This window comes from Nothobranchius furzeri, chromosome 1 (genome assembly GCF_043380555.1).
Source record: "Nothobranchius furzeri strain GRZ-AD chromosome 1, NfurGRZ-RIMD1, whole genome shotgun sequence".
Lineage (NCBI taxonomy): Eukaryota > Metazoa > Chordata > Actinopteri > Cyprinodontiformes > Nothobranchiidae > Nothobranchius > Nothobranchius furzeri.
Window position 1 is genome coordinate 33,822,292 of NC_091741.1, and position 22,500 is coordinate 33,844,791.

At 39.7% G+C, this 22,500-nt stretch overlaps 1 protein-coding gene across 3 annotated transcripts in view; it reads left to right on the top strand.

Moving 5' to 3' along the window:
* Nucleotides 1–22,500, top strand: part of LOC107387630 (leucine-rich repeat-containing G-protein coupled receptor 5) — a 91,601-nt gene that overhangs the window by 50,045 nt on the left and 19,056 nt on the right. For all 3 annotated transcript variants that reach the window (XM_070541735.1, XM_070541727.1, XM_054739916.2), the window contains 5 exons: nt 1–67; nt 2,041–2,109; nt 2,209–2,280; nt 2,380–2,451; nt 5,887–5,955. The exon at nt 1–67 is cut by the window's left edge and continues 5 nt beyond it. In XM_070541735.1, coding sequence (XP_070397836.1) covers nt 1–67; nt 2,041–2,109; nt 2,209–2,280; nt 2,380–2,451; nt 5,887–5,955 — 349 coding nt within the window. The remainder of the gene's footprint in view (nt 68–2,040; nt 2,110–2,208; nt 2,281–2,379; nt 2,452–5,886; nt 5,956–22,500) is intronic.

Genomic DNA, 22,500 nt, shown 5'->3' on the forward strand with positions numbered 1-22,500 from the left:
TGAACATCAATAGGATCGTTACCATGGGAACCAGCTGCTTCCACGGACTCCGGAGTCTGGAGACGCTGTGAGTTTCTGACTGAGTTGTTTTCCACGAGGAGTTTGATGCACCGAGGGCGAAGTCGGGTCATGTGCATCAGAAACAGCGTTTTGGGTGCAACAACTTTAATCTCAAACAGCTGTAAAACATCCAGAAGCTAAATAAGAGGAACCCGTCTGAAACTTCCTAAAGATCTCTGTTCCATGTTGAAACTTGTTCGTGGCGTTTGGGGTGGCGTGTCAGTAACAGGTACCAGACGTAAAACAGGAGGAATGATGGTTTCTGTTGGGAGGAAATAAAACATCTCAGCTTCATCTCTACATGCACACCTGCTCAGGTGACCTGACGGACCCTCAGATGCTCTTCACTTATCAAACAACATCCACACTCCTCTAACTTGTTCCCTGAGGAGAGGAGGCCGATCTCTGGAGGAACCATCAGGGAACAAGGAATGAAAGTTTAGAGTTTGGTCTCCAACTCGTCCCAAACCTGTCACAACTTTTCACTTCCTGTTCCACAAACCCGAGAAAGGTTCTAGCTGGGTTCTAGACACCTGACTGATTCCTCCCAGGGAGGATTTGTTCCAGTCACACTTCCAGCTCCAGAGCCAGGCCCAAAAGCTCTCCAGAGGAAAACCGTTTGAGAACATTTGGAGATTTTTAGAAGACGCCTGCAGCCCAGCGAGTCCGTCCCAAGCTGCTGACTCAAAACAGGTTTAATGTTCACGAAGAGGACACCTCCAGTCTAATCAGGTGTGTGTGTGTGTGTGTGTGTGTGTGTGTGTGTGTGTGCGTGCATGCGTGCGTGTGTATGTGAGTGTGTGTGTGTGTGTGTGTGTGTGTGCGCGTGTGTGTGTGTGTGTGTGTGTGTGTGTGTGTGTGTGTGTGTGTGTGTGTGTGTGTGTGCTTGTTTGAGTGTGTGTGTGTGTCTGTGCGTGTTTGTGTGAGTGTGTGCGTGCATGCGTGCGTGTGTATGTGAGTGTGTGCGTGTGTATGTGAGTGTGTGTGTGTGTGTGTGTGTGTGTGTGTGTGTGTGCGTGTGTGTGTGTGTGTGTGTGTGTGTGTGTGTGTGTGTGTGTGTGTGTGTGTGCTTGTTTGAGTGTGTGTGTGTGTCTGTGCGTGTTTGTGTGAGTGTGTGTGTGTGTGTGTGTGTGTGTGTGTGTGTGTGTGTGTGTGTGTGTGTGTGTGTGTGTAATGGCCACATCCATCCCAGTGATGGATGAGGACCTAATTGAAGCCATGTGTGAACTGGAGGAATGCTCTCTTCTCTACTGATGATGAAAAAAGAGTTTCTTTAATGAACTTAAAGAGAAAAACAAGAAGATTAAAGCCAATCATGAAGCTAGGAAAGTCAACAAGGACATCAAAGACGTTTCCAGCCTAAAGCCGACATTCCTCCAACTCCATAAAGACCAGAGTCTGATTATACAATCAATCCAGAGCTTCTGTTCCCAGCTTTTACCTACCTGGAGTAGGAAGACTTCCCCTGGTGAGGCGTTAGAGAGGCGGGGTACTCAGAGTAGTTTCTGCTCATTAAATAAAAACACAACTACAGCTAATGAGCTCGACTCTCCCATATTCCAGTCAGAACTTACAAAGCTCCTCGAATGAGAAGTGAAACATCTTCAAGAAGCTAAAGAAGTCCAGCTGCCTTCATCTGAACCTTCTGGGTCACCATGACCTGGATGACAGGGAACCTTCACCAGCATTTGTCTGAAATGTGGAATCCCAGAACAAGGATGGATATTCAGTCAGATGCTGTTGAAGATGTGGAACCAACCTAGAGGGGAAAACAAACAATTCCAGACTTGGTGTTCCCGTCGACACAGACAGATTCATGTCGATCCCGTGTAGCTCACGTGTTCCAGGTTTGGTTTTACCAGCAGGTAGTCGATCATTCCCAGTACAGAGGCAGCAAATCGGATCAGATAAGATCATTTTACGTTATGATGTGTGGCAGCATGGCAGCAGAATGAAGCCTGCTTCTGTTTTTCTCCTCAGAGATTTGAACCACAACAACCTGGTGGAGTTTCCCACGGCCATCCGCTCCCTCAGCCACCTCAAGGAGCTGTGAGTCCCACCTTTACGTCCGACAATCCGACTATTCTACAGTTTACCTGAGGACTCACGTTATAGGAATGGATGCTAAAGTCCTTTTTTCCTGTTTAGTGGTTTCCATAGCAACAACATCCAGTCTATTCCAGAGCACGCCTTCACTGGGAACCCGTCACTGATCTCCATGTAGGTACCACTGACCCCAAACAGTTCTGAACTGTACTGACCTTTGAGGCCTCCTCTGTTTCTGTTGATTCTAAAATGTTTTTACTTCTTGTTTCACAGATTCTTTTACAATAATCCGATTGAGTCTGTTGGACGCTCTGCTTTTCAGAACCTGCCAGAGCTCCGGACGCTGTGAGAAACACAAACTCACCCGACACAAGTGATGGAAATAGTTGTTTTAACACATTCTGCTCCTCAGAAGTAAAATATGACTAGAAACTGTCACGCTGCTATCGGCTAGCTGCTAAAGGTGAAGGGTGTAACCTCTAAAGGTTGTAACCTCTTAAGGTTGTAACATCTAAAGACTGTAACATCTAAAGGTTGTAGCCTCTAAAGGCTGTAGCCTCTAAAGGTTGTTGCCTCTAAAGTGTGTAACCTCTAAAGGTTGTAGCCTCTAAAGGTTGTAACCTCTAAAGGTTGCAACATCTAAAGACTGTAACATCTAAAGGTTGTAGCATCCAAAGGTTGTTGCCTCTAAAGTTTGTAACCTCTAAAGGTTGTAGCCTCTAAAGTTTGTAACTTCTAAAGGTTGTAGCCTCTAAAGGCTGTAGCCTCTAAAGGTTGTTGCCTCTAAAGGTTGTAACCTCTAAAGGTTGTAACCTCTAAAGACTGTAACATCTAAAGGTTGTAACATCTAAAGACTATAACATCTAAAGGCTGAACCCTCTAAAGGTTGTTGCCTCTAAAGTTTGTAACCTCTAAAGGTTGTAGCCTCTAAAGGTTGTAGCCTCTAAAGGCTGTAGCCTCTAAAGGTTGTTGCCTCTAAAGGTTGTTGCCTCTAAAGTTTGTAACCTCTAAAGGTTGTAACCTCTAAAGGTTGTAACATCTAAAGGTTGTTGCCTCTAAAGTTTGTAACATCTAAAGGTTGTAACATCTAAAGGTTGTTGCCTCTAAAGGTTGTAGCCTCTAAAGGTTGTAACCTCTAAAGGTTGTAACCTCTAAAGGTTGTAACCTCTAAAGGTTGTAACATCTAAAGACTGTAACCTCTAAAGGTTGTAACATCTAAAGGTTGTTGCCTCTAAAGTTTGTAACCTCTAAAGGTTGTAGCCTCTAAAGGTTGTTGCCTCTAAAGGTTGTTGCCTCTAAAGGTTGTAACCTCTAAAGGTTGTAACCTCTAAAGGTTGTAACATCTAAAGACTGTAACATCTAAAGGCTGTAGCCTCTAAAGGTTGTTGCCTCTAAAGTTTGTAACCTCTAAAGGTTGTAGCCTCTAATGTAACCTCTAAAGACTGTAACCTCTAAAGGTTGTAGCCTCTAAAGGCTGTAGCCTCCAAAGGCTGTAACCTCTAAAGGCTGTAACCTCTAAACCCCAGTAGGCACTTAATCAGATACAGGTCATCAACCTTTTAACTAACCCTAACCATTCACCATTTAACTGAACAATGAATATGAACTTATTTAAACCTGCTTACTGATATGAATTAAACTGAACATAAATCTTTATTTGACAGTACATAATAATGAACAAAACACCACAGACAGTTAGAAAACCTGCCGGATTTTAGCCCGGAGCTAAATTCCCATCCGTTGTTCCACGGAAAGGGAGCAATTTCATAGCAAATAAAAATGCACATTTAATTAAATGCTGAAGTTTGTCAAAAGCCAAACTCTAAAATTCATTTTAAAATGTTGATCATCAGGCAAACACAGCACACCTCATGACTTTCTTATTCCACAAACCTACATAAACACGGCCTGGCCCTGAACCAGCAGGGTTTCAACCCTCCAGTTAGAAGAAAGTCTCTTTGTCTTATTTTGCTTTTTATTCTTAGTGGGCAGTTTTAACAGCCCGAGTCAGCGCCCCCTGCTGGCCATCATGCAGGATCAGCCCTTTAGGCCCTAGGCCTTTTTTCTTTGGGCTCTGGCGCCTCCCAGTTGGGGGCCTTTGGAGTTTCATGTCCCAAGTGTCAGTGATGGTTTGTGTTCCCCGAGCAGAGCTACAGCTACAATCAAACCAGTTTAGATTGTAAACAAAGCAATGTTTGGTTTTTGATGCATTACGATAAACTAATACTTGAAACTTTATTTTAGAAGAGCTGCCCTGTGGGAACGTGCTGACTGGATGGAGGTTGTGAGTTCAATTCCATTTAGGAAATTTAGTCAATGGTTTTATTTATTCCTGGGGTCCTCAGCTACATTTGTTCAAGGGTTTTTTCAGCAGACACCAGAGAAGATCAGATGCTCTTCTTAAATAAAGTTCAATCATAATTTTATCTTCATTTATTACCATTTAAAATTGCCTTGTTTCCCATCTGGGCTGTCTGGTTGTGGTTTTAGTCGTGTTTGGAGAATGTGGACAGCTGTAGATGTTTGGGACATGAACCTGTAGAGGACCCCAGCTGGGGGCGCTAGGGTTGAACAGGTTAAAGACTTTCATTTTGAACCAGATTTGAACAGAGCTGTTTGTAACTAGAGATGCTCGATGTTGGCTTTTGTCCCGATATCCTGAACACCGATACTGACTCTTAGTAACCGATGGCGATATGAATTCATGCTGTGTCCCGTTTGATAAAAACAGGAAACCTAAAACCTTTTGGGTCGCTAGCATCACATATGTCCTGTCACGCTTACATTTAGACATTTTCTGTGCTAAATACTTGATTTAAGTCTGTGAGAGGAAAGGTGCCATGTCTATCCCATTCTCTCTGAGCGTGATGCTAAGATGTGTGTGTGTGTGGCGACGGTGGCACAGGAGTTAAGTGCTCGCCCTGTAATCAGAAGGTTGCAGGTTCGAGACCCGCTCAGTCTGTCGCTGTCGTTGTGTCCTTGGGCAAGACACTTAACCCACCTTGCCTGCTGGTGGTGGTCGGAGGGACCGGTGGCGCCAGTGCTCAGCAGCCTCGCCTCTGTCAGTGTGCCCCAGGGCAGCTGTGGCTACATCGTAGCTCATCACCACCAGTGTGTGAATGGGTGAATGACTGATTGTGTTGTAAAGCGCCTTGGGGGGTTCCAGGACTCTAGAAGGCGCTATATCAAATACAGGCCATTTACCTTTTAAGTACTGGCATGGTTTTTTTGGAGCTGTGATGTTAAAACATTTAATAAGATCTTCAGATAAGAGAAGCGAGTCTTGGGTGAAGATTCTTGTTTTGTTTTAGGGGTTTGTTAGCTGCTAGCTACACGTAGCGATGTGCTGTGAGGACAGCACACACACACAGGGCTGATTTCTACTTCACAAGTTGTGCCAAATAAAAAAAATCTAAAATTTCTCAAAGACCTGACCTCAGATCCGTCATATTTGGACATTTTGAGAGAGAGGAAAAGCAGCTGCAGAGTGTGATGCATAACATTTGTGTGCTATGTAACAGTTGGGTCATTAAAAGAGTGAAAACCGATACCAATATTATCCAATTAAAAATTTTAATGTCGACGTCGGCCAATATATATGACCTAATAATTCGGACATCTCTATTTGTGATGTTTTACCTCTTGTTGTACTAAAGGTCAGTCATCAGTGACTCAGTGGTTACTCTGAGTCTCGTGTAATCAGGTGAATAACTTCAAGAATGTGACAAACTAATGAAGAGCAGCTTTTCTAAACTGGAATTCTGTCGTGTTTCACCTCAGATCTCTGAACGGGGCAGCAAACCTCACAGAGTTTCCAGATCTGACAGGAACCAAAAGTCTGGAGAGCTTGTAAGTCTCTCTCTCTCTCTCACTTGCTCACACGCGCACGCACACACACACACACACACAATGGCCGCTGGTTAATTTATTTTTGGGTGGGATGCATTTTTGCCATTAGTTTTCAGGTGTGCTAGCAACAAATCACCACTAGGTGACGTCAAATTACAATTCTTAACATGCTTAACATTCACCACCAGCATATGCAAACTACACATGTACTTAAAGAGCAAGTCACTCCAAATCAACATTTTTTTGCTGATAAACTATATAAATGAGTGTCTGGTGGTGCTGCAGACACGTGTAGTCAATAATTCGGCACTTTAGTGCATTTTAGTTAAAATTTAAATATTCTGCCTAAAACTGTCAGTGTTGCACTGTCGTCAGGTAAAAGTTCAGCACTGCATTTGAATTTAAATCTGCATCGCTATTGGCTAAGAGGTACACTATGATGTTAGATGGTCCATTATGATGTCACAATGTCATGAGTGTGTGTTGTTAGCGGCTCCATCCTCTCGGTCTGCTAGGCAACAGCATTTGTTGCCTAGCAGAAATAAGAAACATAGATTGGAAAGATGTAACAAAGGAGCAGGATCCAGTTAAAGCTGTAGAGATCTTTGAGAATTTGTTAACAAAGGTGATAAATAAACATGCACCGATGAGGAAGCAGGCAGTAAGACATGTAGCTTCTCCATGGCTGGATACAGAACTTAAGGAACGTTTGAGGCAGAGGGACAAATTAAAATTAGAAGCAATAAAAACAAATCAATTGGAAACATGGTGCGAATATCGCAAAATAAGGAACATTTTAACCAAACTGAATAAAAACAAAAAACAATTATATTATCATAGAAGAATCATAGAAGCTAAATTCGATAATGCAAAGGTGTGGGGTGCATTAAACGAACTTATGGGGGTTAAAAAAGGAAGGCACCTACTCTTCTAGAGGCAGATGGAGTTTTTTTAACTAAATCAAAAGAAATAGCTGATTATTTAAAACAGTTTTTATCAATACAATTTAAACATTGAATAATACCAGGGAGGAGAGAAAAGATGAAAATACATCTTATCAAAGAATTAAGGATGATATAATGCAAATGAAAGGCTGTGAGTTTAAGTTTATGGAGGTATCAGAGGATGACATAAAAAATCAATCTTAAATAGTAAAGATAAACCCCCTGGAATGGACGATATTGATATAAGATTGCTAAAATTGGTGGTAGATTTTATCTTACTGCCAGTTTCACATTTAATTAACATAAGTTTTAATCAAAGTATTTTTCCAGCCCAATGGAAAAAGGCAAAAGTAATTCCATTAATAAAAAATAACAGAGGACCACTGTCTGGTAAAAATAGTCGGCCAATAAGTTTGTTACCAGCATTAAGCAAACTTTTGGAAAGAGTAGCATATGAACAAATACAAGAATATTTTATAACTAATAGATTAAACACAATTTATCAACATGCATATAAGGCGGGTCACTCCACTACTACTGCACTTGCTCAGATTACTGATCATTGGTTAGAAGAAATAGATGATAAAAAGTTAGTTGGTACTATATTTTTAGATTTGAGTGCAGCTTTTGATGTGATTGATCATAAAATTTTATTAAAAAAATTAGAACGTTATAGATTTCAGTCGTCCGCCATTAAGTGGACAGAAAGTTATTTAGCGAATCGTAAATTCAACTTCTATTTTAATGGCAGTTATTCTGAAACAGGTCAGTTAGATTGTGGAGTGCCACAGGGCAGTTGTTTGGGCCCTCTTTTGTTTTCTATTTTTATTAATGACTTACCTTTGATTTTAAAACATGCAACCATGGCTATATATGCAGATGACACTACATTATTTGCATCAGCAAAAACAGAAGGCCAATTAAATGATATTTTGAAAAAGGAGTTGGATTTAGTTACACAATGGATTAGAATGAACAAACTAGAAATCAATGCAGAAAAAACTAAATGCATGATAGTTGGAAATACATATACACTACAGATGACACCTAGACTGCATTTGAAGCTAGGTAATGTAGAGATAGAGCAGGTAGAAGAAGCAAGACTGTTGGGGGTAATTGTGGATTCTAGATTGTCATGGACTAGTCACATAAATCATGTCCTGCTGAAACTTGGAAGAAGTATGGGCACAATCAAATATTGTTGTAAATTTATTCCTCGTTTGCAGATAAAAACTTTAGTTCAAACATTAGTACTGTCTCATTTAGGTTATGCATCAGTTATTTGGTCTAATACAAGTGAAATGAATTTATATAAGTTACAAGTGGCTCAAAATAAAGCTGCACGAATTGTTCTGGGTTGTAATTATAGAACAAATGTAAGTACGATGCACGATAGGTTGGCCTGGTTAACAGTGAAATGTAGATTAAAGTATTCACTGATCACATTTATAAGAAATATAATAACTACAAAAATTCCTAGAATAATTTATGACAAATTATCTTTTTTTTCGGACAATCATGATTACATGACGAGACAGACAAGTGACATAAGGTGCGCGTTACCGCGCTGCAGAACAAATCAAAGGCAAAGAGCAGTTTATTACAGAGCCATGGTTGCATGGAATGCCATACCGAGATTTTTGTTATTAGAGAATAACAGAAGGTGTTTTCAAAGTAAGTTAAAGCTTTTTTTGTTTACACAACAGTAAGTTTTGCACAGTGAATTGTAAATGTGACTGATATGACAGCTTCTATAGTTTTTGTTTGTTATGGATGTGATGTGATATGATTTTTGATTCTTGGATATATTTATTTATTGCTCTGTGTAAACTCTCCATATTTACTTATTTAGATTTTTCATGAACGCTGAAGTGTGTGGTAACTTACTGGTATATCGTTATAGCAATTGAGCTGATATGATTACAATGAGCTCCTGGAGTTTGTTGTTGTTGGGGGTGGGGGGGGGGGAATGGAGATGGGGGTGTTTTGTAAAATATTTGTAATGAAATTGGAAGAGACCTCAGGAAGAATAGCTCCACACTATGGTGGGAGCTAATGAGGTTCTCAATAAATAAATTAAAAAAATATATATTTGTTGCATTTTTCTAACAGGAAGTGGGAGTTGGGTAAGAATCTGGTAGGGGGTGACTTGCTCTTTAACAGGAAGAGGCTCATCTAAACATTTTTTACCTCAACAACACCCTATGACAATAATAAGCCACAGAATGAAAAGGCCGTAACAAAAGCTAAACGCCCTTATAGAGTCGTTACAACAAAATAAGCATCATTACTCTACCTGCAAAACTTACGGAGCAACGCAGCAGCAAAACAGCTCATTTCCCGAAGTCAAACATATTAATTCTGTCTTACCTTTGCTGGTTTATGGTCATAATAATCCATGTTATTGTGAAAAAAAATCCACTCGGTTTGTGTAATCCTTTGTTCCAACGTCACACTGAGCAGATTCCTGATGTTTTGGGCTGTTTTTACCCGCTGGTTCTATAGTGCAGGGATTCCCAAATGGGTTTACATACCCCCTAGTGGTCTGTAAGTGCACTACAGGGGGTACGTGGATAAAATAGATGTAAATATAATATAAAATATTTCATTACCCAGATGATGACAGCACTCGCCCTGGTAGAAAAAAAACATTAGGCTGGGATGTATGTTTAATGAATATGCAAATAAAGTAATGCACAGTACTTTATGGTTGGTATCATATTATAAATGATAATTTCAGCCAACCGCGACTCACAGTATATGACTTTTTTCAAGCTGCCTCAGTTTTGGACCAAAGGACCAGAAGCTGCTGCTGCAGCGGAGCGTGGATTCAGATGCAGATCTGGTAATGTTGGGTAAACAGATCCAATTTAGGTTTCAGGAGCTGAGGTTGAACAAAGAAACATCCTCAGTAAATAATTCTAGCGACAGTAAAGGCATATCTGTGTTAATTGCTCATTACACAAATTCCCCTAAATGATGCTGTTAAACTTCCAAATCCTTCGGACATCTCCAGTGATTTAGTTTGAACAAATTTCCACCCGAAGCCGTTTCTTCCATTAATAATGCTCAAGGTAATGCAGCTCCTCTCTCCCCGTCTCTCTCACCCTGCAGCCGGCGCACACCGCTGGTCTGACCTCTAATGACACCAGACCCGCTAGTCAGAGCGCCGCTCAACCAGGGGCAGAGAGAAAGAATAAACCTCCAACTTATTTATTAATGTCAACACACAAAAAAAAAATGCAGCGACACACCATTTTACCTTCAGTTATCCTACTGAAAAAACACTTCACTTCTATGAGAAAATGAGAAACATGAAAAGTGATTAAATGAATGAAGGAAAATAGGAAGACATGTTATTTTTGTTTTTACATTTTTCACTTTATTTCAAACTATAATGTTGTGTTTTCATCATTTTCAGTTTGTATTTTCTTTTAAAATTCTTAATCTTTATTTATTTTATGGTGATTTATGTGTTACATTGTTTGAAGAATGAATCCACTTAAAAGTTTTTGAACATTGAATTACATCTTTAATGGAGACATCTATATAGTTTCATGGAGACATCTATAGACTTTAGTGGAGACATCTACAGACTTTAGTGAGGACAACTATAGACTTTAGTGGAGACAACTGTACACTTTAGTGGAGAGACCTAAAGACTTCAGTGGAGACACCTATAGACTTTAGTGGAGACACCTATAGACTCTAGTGGAGACACCTATAGACTTTAGTGGAGACACCTATAAACTCTAGTGGAGACACCTGTAGACTTTAGTGGAGACACCTATAGACTTTAGTGGAGACACCTATAGACTTTAGTGGAGACACCTGTAGACTTTAGTGGAGACACCTATAGACTCTAGTGGAGACACCTATAGACTTTAGTGGAGACACCTATAAACTCTAGTGGAGACACCTGTAGACTTTAGTGGAGACACCTATAGACTTTAGTGGAGACACCTATAGACTTTAGTGGAGACACCTGTAGACTTTAGTGGAGACACCTATAGACTCTAGTGGAGACACCTGTAGACTTTAGTGGAGACACCTATAGACTTTAGTGCAGACACCTATAGACTTTAGTGGAGATATTTATATACTTTAATGGAGACATCTATAGACTTTAGTGGAGACACCTACAGACTTAAGTGGAGACATCTTTAGACTTTAGTGGAGACACCTATAGACTTTAGTGGAGACACCTACATACTTTAGTGGAGACATCTTTAGACTTAAGTGGAGACACCTTTAGACTTTAGTGGAGACACCTATAGACTTTAGTGGAGACACCTACAGACTTTAGTGGAGACACCTACAGACTTTAGTGGAGACATATTTAGACTTTAGTGGAGACATCTTTAGACTTTAGTGGAGACACATATAGACTTTAGTGGAGACATCTATAGACCTTAGTGAAGACACTTCTAGACTTTAGTGGAGACATCTTTAGACTTTAGTGGAGACACCAATAGACTTTAGTGGAGACACCTATAGACTTTAGTGGAGACATCTATAGACCTTAGAGAAGACACTTATAGACTTTAGTGAAGACTTCTATAGACTTTAGTGGAGACACCTATAGAGTTTAATGGAGATAACTATAGACTTTAGTGGAGATAACTATAGACTTTAGTGGAGACACCTGTAGACTTTAGTAGAGAGACCTATAGACTTCAGTACAGACACCTATAGACTTTAGTGGAGACACCTACAGACTTAAGTGGAGACACCTACAGACTTAAGTGGAGACATCTTTAGACTTTAGTGGAGACACCTATAGACTTTAGTGGAGACATCTTTAGACTTAAGTGGAGACACCTATATACTTTAGTGGAGACACCTATAGACTTTAGTGGAGACACCTACAGACTTTAGTGGAGACATCTATAGACTTTAGTGGAGACACCTACAGACTTTAGTGGAGACATCTTTGGACTTTAGTGGAGACGCCTATAGACTTTAGTGGAGACATCTTTGGACTTTAGTGGAGACACATATAGACTTTAGTGGAGACATCTATAGACCTTAGTGAAGACACTTATAGACTTTAGTAGAGACACCTATAGACTTTAGTGGAGACATCTATAGACTTTAGTGGAGACACCTATAGACTTTAGTGGAGACATCTATAGACCTTAGAGAAGACACTTATAGACTTTAGTGAAGACTTCTATATACTTTATTGGAGACACCTATAGAGTTTAATGAAGATAACTATAGACTACTGGAGACACCTATAGGCTTTAGTGGAGACATTTATAGACTTTAATGGGGACATCTATAAACTTTAGTGGAGACACCTATAGGCTTTAGTGGAGACATTTATAGACTTTAATGGAGACACCTACAGACTTTAGTGGAGACATCTTTAGACTTTAGTGGAGACGCCTATAGACTTTAGTGGAGACATCTTTAGACTTTAGTGGAGACACATATAGACTTTAGTGGAGACATCTATAGACCTTAGTGAAGACACTTATAGACTTTAGTAGAGACACCTATAGACTTTAGTGGAGACATCTATAGACTTTAGTGGAGACACCTATAGACTTTAGTGGAGACATCTATAGACCTTAGAGAAGACACTTATAGACTTTAGTGAATACTTCTATATACTTTATTGGAGACACCTATAGAGTTTAATGAAGATAACTATAGACTTTACTGGAGACACCTATAGGCTTTAGTGGAGACATTTATAGACTTTAATGGGGACATCTATAAACTTTAGGGAGACACCTATAGGCTTTAGTGGAGACACCTATAGACTTTAATGGAGACATCTATAGACTTTAGTGGAGACATCTATAGACTTTAATGGAGACATCTATAAACTTTAGTGGAGACACCTATAGACTTTAGTGGAGACACCTATAGACTTTAGTGGAGACACCTATAGGCTTTAGTGGAGACATCTATAGACTTTAATGGAGACATCTATAAACTTTAGTGGAGACATCTTTAGACTTTAGTGGAGACATCTATAGACTTTAGTGGAGACACCTATATACTTTAATGGAGACATCTATATACTTTAGTGGAAACATCTTTAGACTTTAGTGGAGACATCTTTAGACTTAAGTGGAGACACCTATATACTTTAGTGGAGACACCTATAGACTTTAATGGAGACATCTATAGACTTTAGTGGAGACACCTATAGACTTTAGTGGAGACATCTATAGACTTTAGTGGAGACACCTATAGACTTTATTGGAGACATCTATAGACTTTAGTGGAGACATCTTTAGACTTTAGTGGGGACACCTATAGAGTTTAGTGGAGAAACCTACATACTTTAGTGGAGACACCTATAGACTTTAGTGGAGACACCTAAATACTTTAGTGGAGACATCTTTAGACTTTAGTGGAGACATCTATAGACTTTAGTGGAGACACCTATATACTTTAATGGAGACATCTATATACTTTAGTGGAAACATCTTTAGACTTTAGTGGAGACATCTTTAGACTTAAGTGGAGACACCTATATACTTTAGTGGAGACACCTATAGACTTTAGTGGAGACACCTACAGACTTTAGTGGAGACACCTATAGACTTTAGTGGAGACACCTACAGACTTTAGTGGAGACATCTTTAGACTTTAGTGGAGACGCCTATAGACTTTAGTGGAGACATCTTTAGACTTTAGTGGAGACATATAGACTTTAGTGGAGACATCTATAGACCTTAGTGAAGACACTTATAGACTTTAGTAGAGACACCTATAGACTTTAGTGGATACATCTATAGTCTTTAGTGGAGACACCTATAGACTTTAGTGGAGACATCTATAGACCTTAGAGAAGACACTTATAGACTTTAGTGAAGACTTCTATATACTTTATTGGAGACACCTATAGAGTTTAATGAAGATAACTATAGACTTTACTGGAGACACCTATAGGCTTTAGTGGAGACATTTATAGACTTTAATGGGGACATCTATAAACTTTAGTGGAGACACCTATAGGCTTTAGTGGAGACATTTATAGACTTTAATGGAGACACCTACAGACTTTAGTGGAGACATCTTTAGACTTTAGTGGAGACACATATAGACTTTAGTGGAGACATCTATAGACCTTAGTGAAGACACTTATATACTTTAGTAGAGACACCTATAGACTTTAGTGGAGACATCTATAGACTTTAGTGGAGACACCTATAGACTTTAGTAGAGACGCCTATAGGCTTTAGTGGAGACATTTATAGACTTTAATGGAGACGCCTATAGACTTTAGTGGAGACATCTTCAGACTTTAGTGGAGACACATATAGACTTTAGTGGAGACATCTATAGACCTTAGTGAAGACACTTATAGACTTTAGTAGAGACACCTATAGGCTTTAGTGGAGACATTTATAGACTTTAATGGAGACGCCTATAGACTTTAGTGGAGACATCTTTAGACTTTAGTGGAGACACATATAGACTTTAGTGGAGACATCTATAGACCTTAGTGAAGACACTTATAGACTTTAGTAGAGACACCTATAGACTTTAGTGGAGACATCTATAGACTTTAGTGGAGACACCTATAGACTTTAGTGGAGACATCTATAGACCTTAGAGAAGACACTTATAGACTTTAGTGAAGACTTCTATATACTTTATTGGAGACACCTATAGAGTTTAATGAAGATAACTATAGACTTTACTGGAGACACCTATAGGCTTTAGTGGAGACATTTATAGACTTTAATGGGGACATCTATAAACTTTAGGGAGACACCTATAGGCTTTAGTGGAGACACCTATAGACTTTAATGGAGACATCTATAGACTTTAGTGGAGACATCTATAGACTTTAATGGAGACATCTATAAACTTTAGTGGAGACACCTATAGACTTTAGTGGAGACACCTATAGACTTTAGTGGAGACACCTATAGGCTTTAGTGGAGACATCTATAGACTTTAATGGAGACATCTATAAACTTTAGTGGAGACACCTATAGACTTTAGTGGAGACACCTATAGACTTTAATGGAGACATCTATAGACTTTAGTGGAGACACCTATAGACTTTAGTGGAGACACCTATAGACTTTAGTGCAGACATCTATAGACTTTAGTGGAGAAACCTATAGACTTTATTGGAGACATCTATAGACTTTAGTGGAGACATCTTTAGACTTTAGTGGGGACACCTATAGAGTTTAGTGGAGAAACCTACATACTTTAGTGGAGACACCTATAGACTTTAGTGGAGACACCTACATACTTTAGTGGAGACATCTTTAGACTTTAGTGGAGACATCTATAGACTTTAGTGGAGACACCTATATACTTTAATGGAGACATCTATATACTTTAGTGGAGACATCTTTAGACTTTAGTGGAGACTTCTTTAGACTTTAGTGAAGACACCTATAGACTTTAATGGAGACACCTACATACTTTAGTGGAGACACCTATAGACTTTAATGGAGACACCTACATACTTTAGTGGAGACATCTATAGACTTTAGTGGAGACATCTATAGACTTTAGTGGAGACATCTTTAGACTTTAGTGAAGACTTCTATAGACTTTAGTGGAGACACCTATAGACTTTAATGGAGACACCTACATACTTTAGTGGAGACACCTATAGACTTTAGTGGAGACATCTTTAGACTTTAGTGGAGACACCTATAGACTTTAGTGGAGACATCTTTAGACTTTAGTGGAGACACCTATAGACTTTAATGGAGAAACCTACATATTTAGTGGAGACACCTATAGACTTTAGTGGAGACACCTACATACTTTAGTGGAGACATCTTTAGACTTTAGTGGAGACATCTATAGACTTTAGTGGAGACACCTATATACTTTAATGGAGACATCTATATACTTTAGTGGAGACATCTTTAGACTTTAGTGGAGACTTCTTTAGACTTTAGTGAAGACACCTATAGACTTTAATGGAGACACCTACATACTTTAGTGGAGACACCTATAGACTTTAATGGAGACACCTACATACTTTAGTGGAGACATCTATAGACTTTAGTGGAGACATCTATAGACTTTAGTGGAGACATCTTTAGACTTTAGTGAAGACTTCTATAGACTTTAGTGGAGACACATATAGACTTTAATGGAGACACCTACATACTTTAGTGGAGACACCTATAGACTTTAGTGGAGACATCTTTAGACTTTAGTGGAGACACCTATAGACTTTAGTGGAGACATCTTTAGACTTTAGTGGAGACACCTATAGACTTTAATGGAGACGCCTACATACTTTAGTGGAGACACCTATAGACTTTAGTGGAGACATATTTAGACTTTAATGGAGACATCTTTAGACTTTAGTGGAGACACATATAGACTTTAGTGGAGACACCTATAGACTTTAATGGAGACACCTACATACTTTAGTGGAGACACCTATAGACTTTAGTGGAGACATCTATAGACCTTAGTCAGAATCAGAAAAAGCTTTATTGCCAGCGCTCCAGCAAACCAGAGCATAGGAACTTGACTCTGCAGCACAGCCTGACCAAGGTTACACACACACTTGTAGACAGAACAGATACAGGCAGACCACGAGAGCAGCCATAACGGCGCTCATTTCAATTAGATGAAAAGGGGATTACATGAGGATAAATTGGGGGAGGGAAAAAAGGCATACTAGAGTTACTCCCGGCAGGGCGTAGCTTTACTATGCAAAAAGCGCCTTAAACATATAAGCACGAACATCAACAGTTCACAACATGAGACACCGAGAGGAAGGCGTAGGGGCTGGGATCCTGTTTCCCCAGCGAGAGCAGCCCTGTATGGCGCTCATCCACTGTAGCCACAGGTGGGAGGGAGATTATGGGAGGAGCGCAGAGCACATTGACACCTGCAGGTTGATGACCTCGCCAAGCTGAAGTCCACCAATCCGAAGGCGGGGTAGGGGGTGGGGGGTGGGGGTGGGGGGTGGTGTAGGTCATGTTTTCACAGCATCTGTCTGTATTCCTTCCTTCGTGGGGATTTTGTTGTTGGCATCCACAAGGCTGCCATGGCGTCAGATTTGGATAATAAGACTTTGTTTGGGTCAGGCAGAGATAACTTTCCTCTCTGCCTTCCAGTCTGTAACTGATCATTCAAGTCCTCCAGAAGCCAATTCAGGTTTTCAACATCTCCACACCATCCGGTGACCCTCTCTGAGATGACACCCATTTTGCGCACTAATACCGGTATCGCAGCTAGAACATTGTCCAGCTTACGATTCACCTAGAGTAACGCCCCAGTCTGTGAGGTCTCCACACGAACGGTGCTTTCCGTGGGTGCGGGTTGCCCTCCAATTGCTCCCGTCTTCCCAAATTTCCAGAAAACCAGATATCCTCCCACTCCAATCAGAAGAAATCCAGTGATCATCAGGCCAAACATCCACACACCTTCGACGTCCTCAATGGACAACTGGGAGAGGCATACGATCCTCCATTCTTTCCAGGAATCGAGCATATACCCCACTGAGTGTATCCCTTGCGGGCAAGTGGGAGCCCCCTGCCCCGTTCTCATCATTGAAAAAATCTTATCAATCGCGTTGAATGACCAATTAATTAGATCCATTTCTAAAATAATAGGGATTTTCAGGAGAAGTGCAGAGAAGCGCTCTGTGGGCAGACAGGACAAAGAACTTTGGGAAAAAAAGATAAGGGAGCAAAAAGGGAACCGTCTGTACTCTGCGAGTGCCAGAAGAGAAGTGAAGACACTTATAAACTTTAGTGAAGACTTCTATAGACTTTAGTGGAGACACCTATACACTTTAGTGGAGAAATCTATAGACTTTAGTGGAGACATATATAGACTCTAGTGGAGACACCTATAGACTTTAGTGGAGAAATATATCGACTCTATTGGAGAGATCTTTAGACTTTAGTGGAGACATCTTTAGTGGAGACACCTATAGACTCTAGTGGAGAGACCTGTAGGCTTTAGTGGAGACATCTATAATGGAGACATCTATAATGGAGACATCTATAATGGAGACATCTGTAGACTTTAGTGGATATGTCTATAAACTAGTGGAGACATCTATAATGGAGACATCTATAGACTCTAGTGAAGACATCTGTAGACTCAAGTGGAGACATCTGTAGACTCAAGTGGAGACATCTGTAGACTCAAGTGGAGACGTCTATAAACTAGTGGAGACATCTATAATGGAGACATCTATAGACTCTAGTGAAGACATCTGTAGACTCAAGTGGAGACATCTGTAGACTCAAGTGGAGACATCTATAGACTTTAGTGGATATGTCTATAAACAAGTGGAGTCATCTATAATGGAGACATCTGTAGACTTTAGTGGATATGTCTATAAACTAGTGGAGTAGTGGAGACATCTATAATTGAGACATCTATAGACTCTAGTGAAGACACCTGTAGACTCAAGTGGAGACATCTGTAGACTCAAGTGGAGACATCTATAATGAAGACATCTATAGTGGAGACATCTATGATGGAGGCAACTATGATGGAGACATCTATAGACTCTAGTGGAGACATCTTTAATGGAGACTTCCATAATGGAGACATCTGTAATGGAGACATCTATAGACTGTAGTGGATACATCTATAGTGGAGACATCTATAATGGAGACATCTATAGTGGAGACATCTATAATGGAGACATCCATAGACTGTAGTGGAGACATCTATAATGGAGACAACTATAATGGAGACATCTATAGACTCTAGTGGAGACATCTTTAATGGAGACTTCCATAATGGAGACATCTACAATGGAGACGTCTATAATGGAGACATCTATAGACTGTAGTGGATACATCTATAATGGAGACGTCTATTGTGGAGACATTTATAGTGGAGACATCTATAATGGAGACATCCGTAGACTGTAGTGGAGACATCTATAATGGAGACATCTATAATGGAGACATCTATAGACTGTAGTGGATACATCTATAGTGGAGACATCTATAATGGAGACATCTATAGTGGAGACATCTATAGTGGAGACATCTATAATGGAGACATCCATAGACTGTAGTGGATACATCTATAATGGAGACATCTATAGTGGAGACATCTATAATGGAGACATCTATAGTGGAGACATCTATAATGGAGACATCCATAGACTGTAGTGGATACATCTATAATGGAGACATCTATAATGGAGACATCTATAATGGAGACATCTATAGACTGTAGTGGATACATCTATAGTGGAGACATCTATAATGGAGACATCTATAGTGGAGACATCTATAATGGAGACATCCATAGACTGTAGTGGACACATCTATAATGGAGACATCTATAATGGAGACATCTATAGTGGAGACATCTATAATGGAGACATCTATAATGTAGACATCCGTAGACTGTAGTGGAGACATCTATAATGGAGACATTTATAGTGGAGACATCTATAATGGAGACATCTATAATGTAGACATCCGTAGACTGTAGTGGAGACATCTATAATGGAGACATCTATAATGGAGACATCTATAGTGGAGACATCTATAATGGAGACATCTATAATGTAGACATCCGTAGACTGTAGTGGAGACATCTATAATAGAGACATCCATAGACTGTAGTGGAGACATCTATAATGGAGGCATCCATAGACTGTAGTGGAGACATCTATAATGGAGGCATCTATTGTGGAGACATCCGTAGACTGTAGTGGATACATCTATAGTGGAGACATCTATAATGGAGACATCATAGACTGTAGTGGAGACATCTATAATGGAGACATCCATAGACTGTAGTGGAGACATCTATAATGGAGGCATCTATTGTGGAGATATCTATAGACTGTAGTGGATACATCTATAGTGGAGACATCTATAATGGAGACATCCATAGACTGTAGTGGATACATCTATAATGGAGACATCTATAGTGGAGACATCTATAATGGAGACATCTATAGTGGAGACATCTATAATGGAGACATCTATAATGTAGACATCCATAGACTGTAGTGGAGACATCTATAATGGAGACATCCATAGACTGTAGTGGATACATCTATAATGGAGACATCTATAGTGGAGACATCTATAATGGAGACATCTATAGTGGAGACATCTATAATGGAGACATCTATAATGTAGACATCCGTAGACTGTAGTGGAGACATCTATAATGGAGACATCCGTAGACTGTAGTGGAGACATCTATAATGGAGACATCCATAGACTGTAGTGGATACATCTATAATGGAGACATCTATAGTGGAGACATCTATAATGGAGACATCTATAATGTAGACATCCGTAGACTGTAGTGGAGACATCTATAATGGAGACATCCGTAGACTGTAGTGGAGACATCCATAATGGAGACATCTATAATGGAGACATCTATAGTGGAGACATCTATAATGGAGACATCATAGACTGTAGTGGAGACATCTATAATGGAGACATCCATAGACTGTAGTGGAGACATCTATAATGGAGGCATCTATTGTGGAGACATCTATAGACTGTAGTGGATACATCTATAGTGGAGACATCTATAATGGAGACATCCATAGACTGTAGTGGATACATCTATAATGGAGACATCTATAGTGGAGACATCTATAATGGAGACATCTATAGTGGAGACACATATAGACTTTAGTGGAGAAATATATTGACTCTATTGGAGAGATCTTTAGACTTTAGTGGAGACATCTTTAGTGGAGACACCTATAGACTCTAGTGGAGAGACCTGTAGGCTTTAGTGGAGACATCTATAATGGAGACATCTATAATGGAGACATCTATAATGGAGACATCTGTAGACTTTAGTGGATATGTCTATAAACTAGTGGAGACATCTATAATGGAGACATCTATAGACTCTAGTGAAGACATCTGTAGACTCAAGTGGAGACATCTGTAGACTCAAGTGGAGACATCTGTAGACTCAAGTGGAGACGTCTATAAACTAGTGGAGACATCTATAATGGAGACATCTATAGACTCTAGTGAAGACATCTGTAGACTCAAGTGGAGACATCTGTAGACTCAAGTGGAGACATCTATAGACTTTAGTGGATATGTCTATAAACAAGTGGAGTCATCTATAATGGAGACATCTGTAGACTTTAGTGGATATGTCTATAAACTAGTGGAGACATCTATAATTGAGACATCTATAGACTCTAGTGAAGACACCTGTAGACTCAAGTGGAGACATCTGTAGACTCAAGTGGAGACATCTATAATGAAGACATCTATAGTGGAGACATCTATGATGGAGGCAACTATGATGGAGACATCTATAGACTCTAGTGGAGACATCTTTAATGGAGACTTCCATAATGGAGACATCTGTAATGGAGACATCTATAGACTGTAGTGGATACATCTATAGTGGAGACATCTATAATGGAGACATCTATAGTGGAGACATCTATAATGGAGACATCCATAGACTGTAGTGGAGACATCTATAATGGAGACAACTATAATGGAGACATCTATAGACTCTAGTGGAGACATCTTTAATGGAGACTTCCATAATGGAGACATCTACAATGGAGACGTCTATAATGGAGACATCTATAGACTGTAGTGGATACATCTATAATGGAGACGTCTATTGTGGAGACATTTATAGTGGAGACATCTATAATGGAGACATCTATAATGGAGACATCCGTAGACTGTAGTGGAGACATCTATAATGGAGACATCTATAATGGAGACATCTATAGACTGTAGTGGATACATCTATAGTGGAGACATCTATAATGGAGACATCTATAGTGGAGACATCTATAGTGGAGACATCTATAATGGAGACATCCATAGACTGTAGTGGATACATCTATAATGGAGACATCTATAGTGGAGACATCTATAATGGAGACATCTATAGTGGAGACATCTATAATGGAGACATCCATAGACTGTAGTGGATACATCTATAATGGAGACATCTATAATGGAGACATCTATAATGGAGACATCTATAGACTGTAGTGGATACATCTATAGTGGAGACATCTATAATGGAGACATCTATAGTGGAGACATCTATAATGGAGACATCCATAGACTGTAGTGGACACATCTATAATGGAGACATCTATAATGGAGACATCTATAGTGGAGACATCTATAATGGAGACATCTATAATGTAGACATCCGTAGACTGTAGTGGAGACATCTATAATGGAGACATTTATAGTGGAGACATCTATAATGGAGACATCTATAATGTAGACATCCGTAGACTGTAGTGGAGACATCTATAATGGAGACATCTATAATGGAGACATCTATAGTGGAGACATCTATAATGGAGACATCTATAATGTAGACATCCGTAGACTGTAGTGGAGACATCTATAATAGAGACATCCATAGACTGTAGTGGAGACATCTATAATGGAGGCATCCATAGACTGTAGTGGAGACACCTATAATGGAGGCATCTATTGTGGAGACATCCGTAGACTGTAGTGGATACATCTATAGTGGAGACATCTATAATGGAGACATCATAGACTGTAGTGGAGACATCTATAATGGAGACATCCATAGACTGTAGTGGAGACATCTATAATGGAGGCATCTATTGTGGAGATATCTATAGACTGTAGTGGATACATCTATAGTGGAGACATCT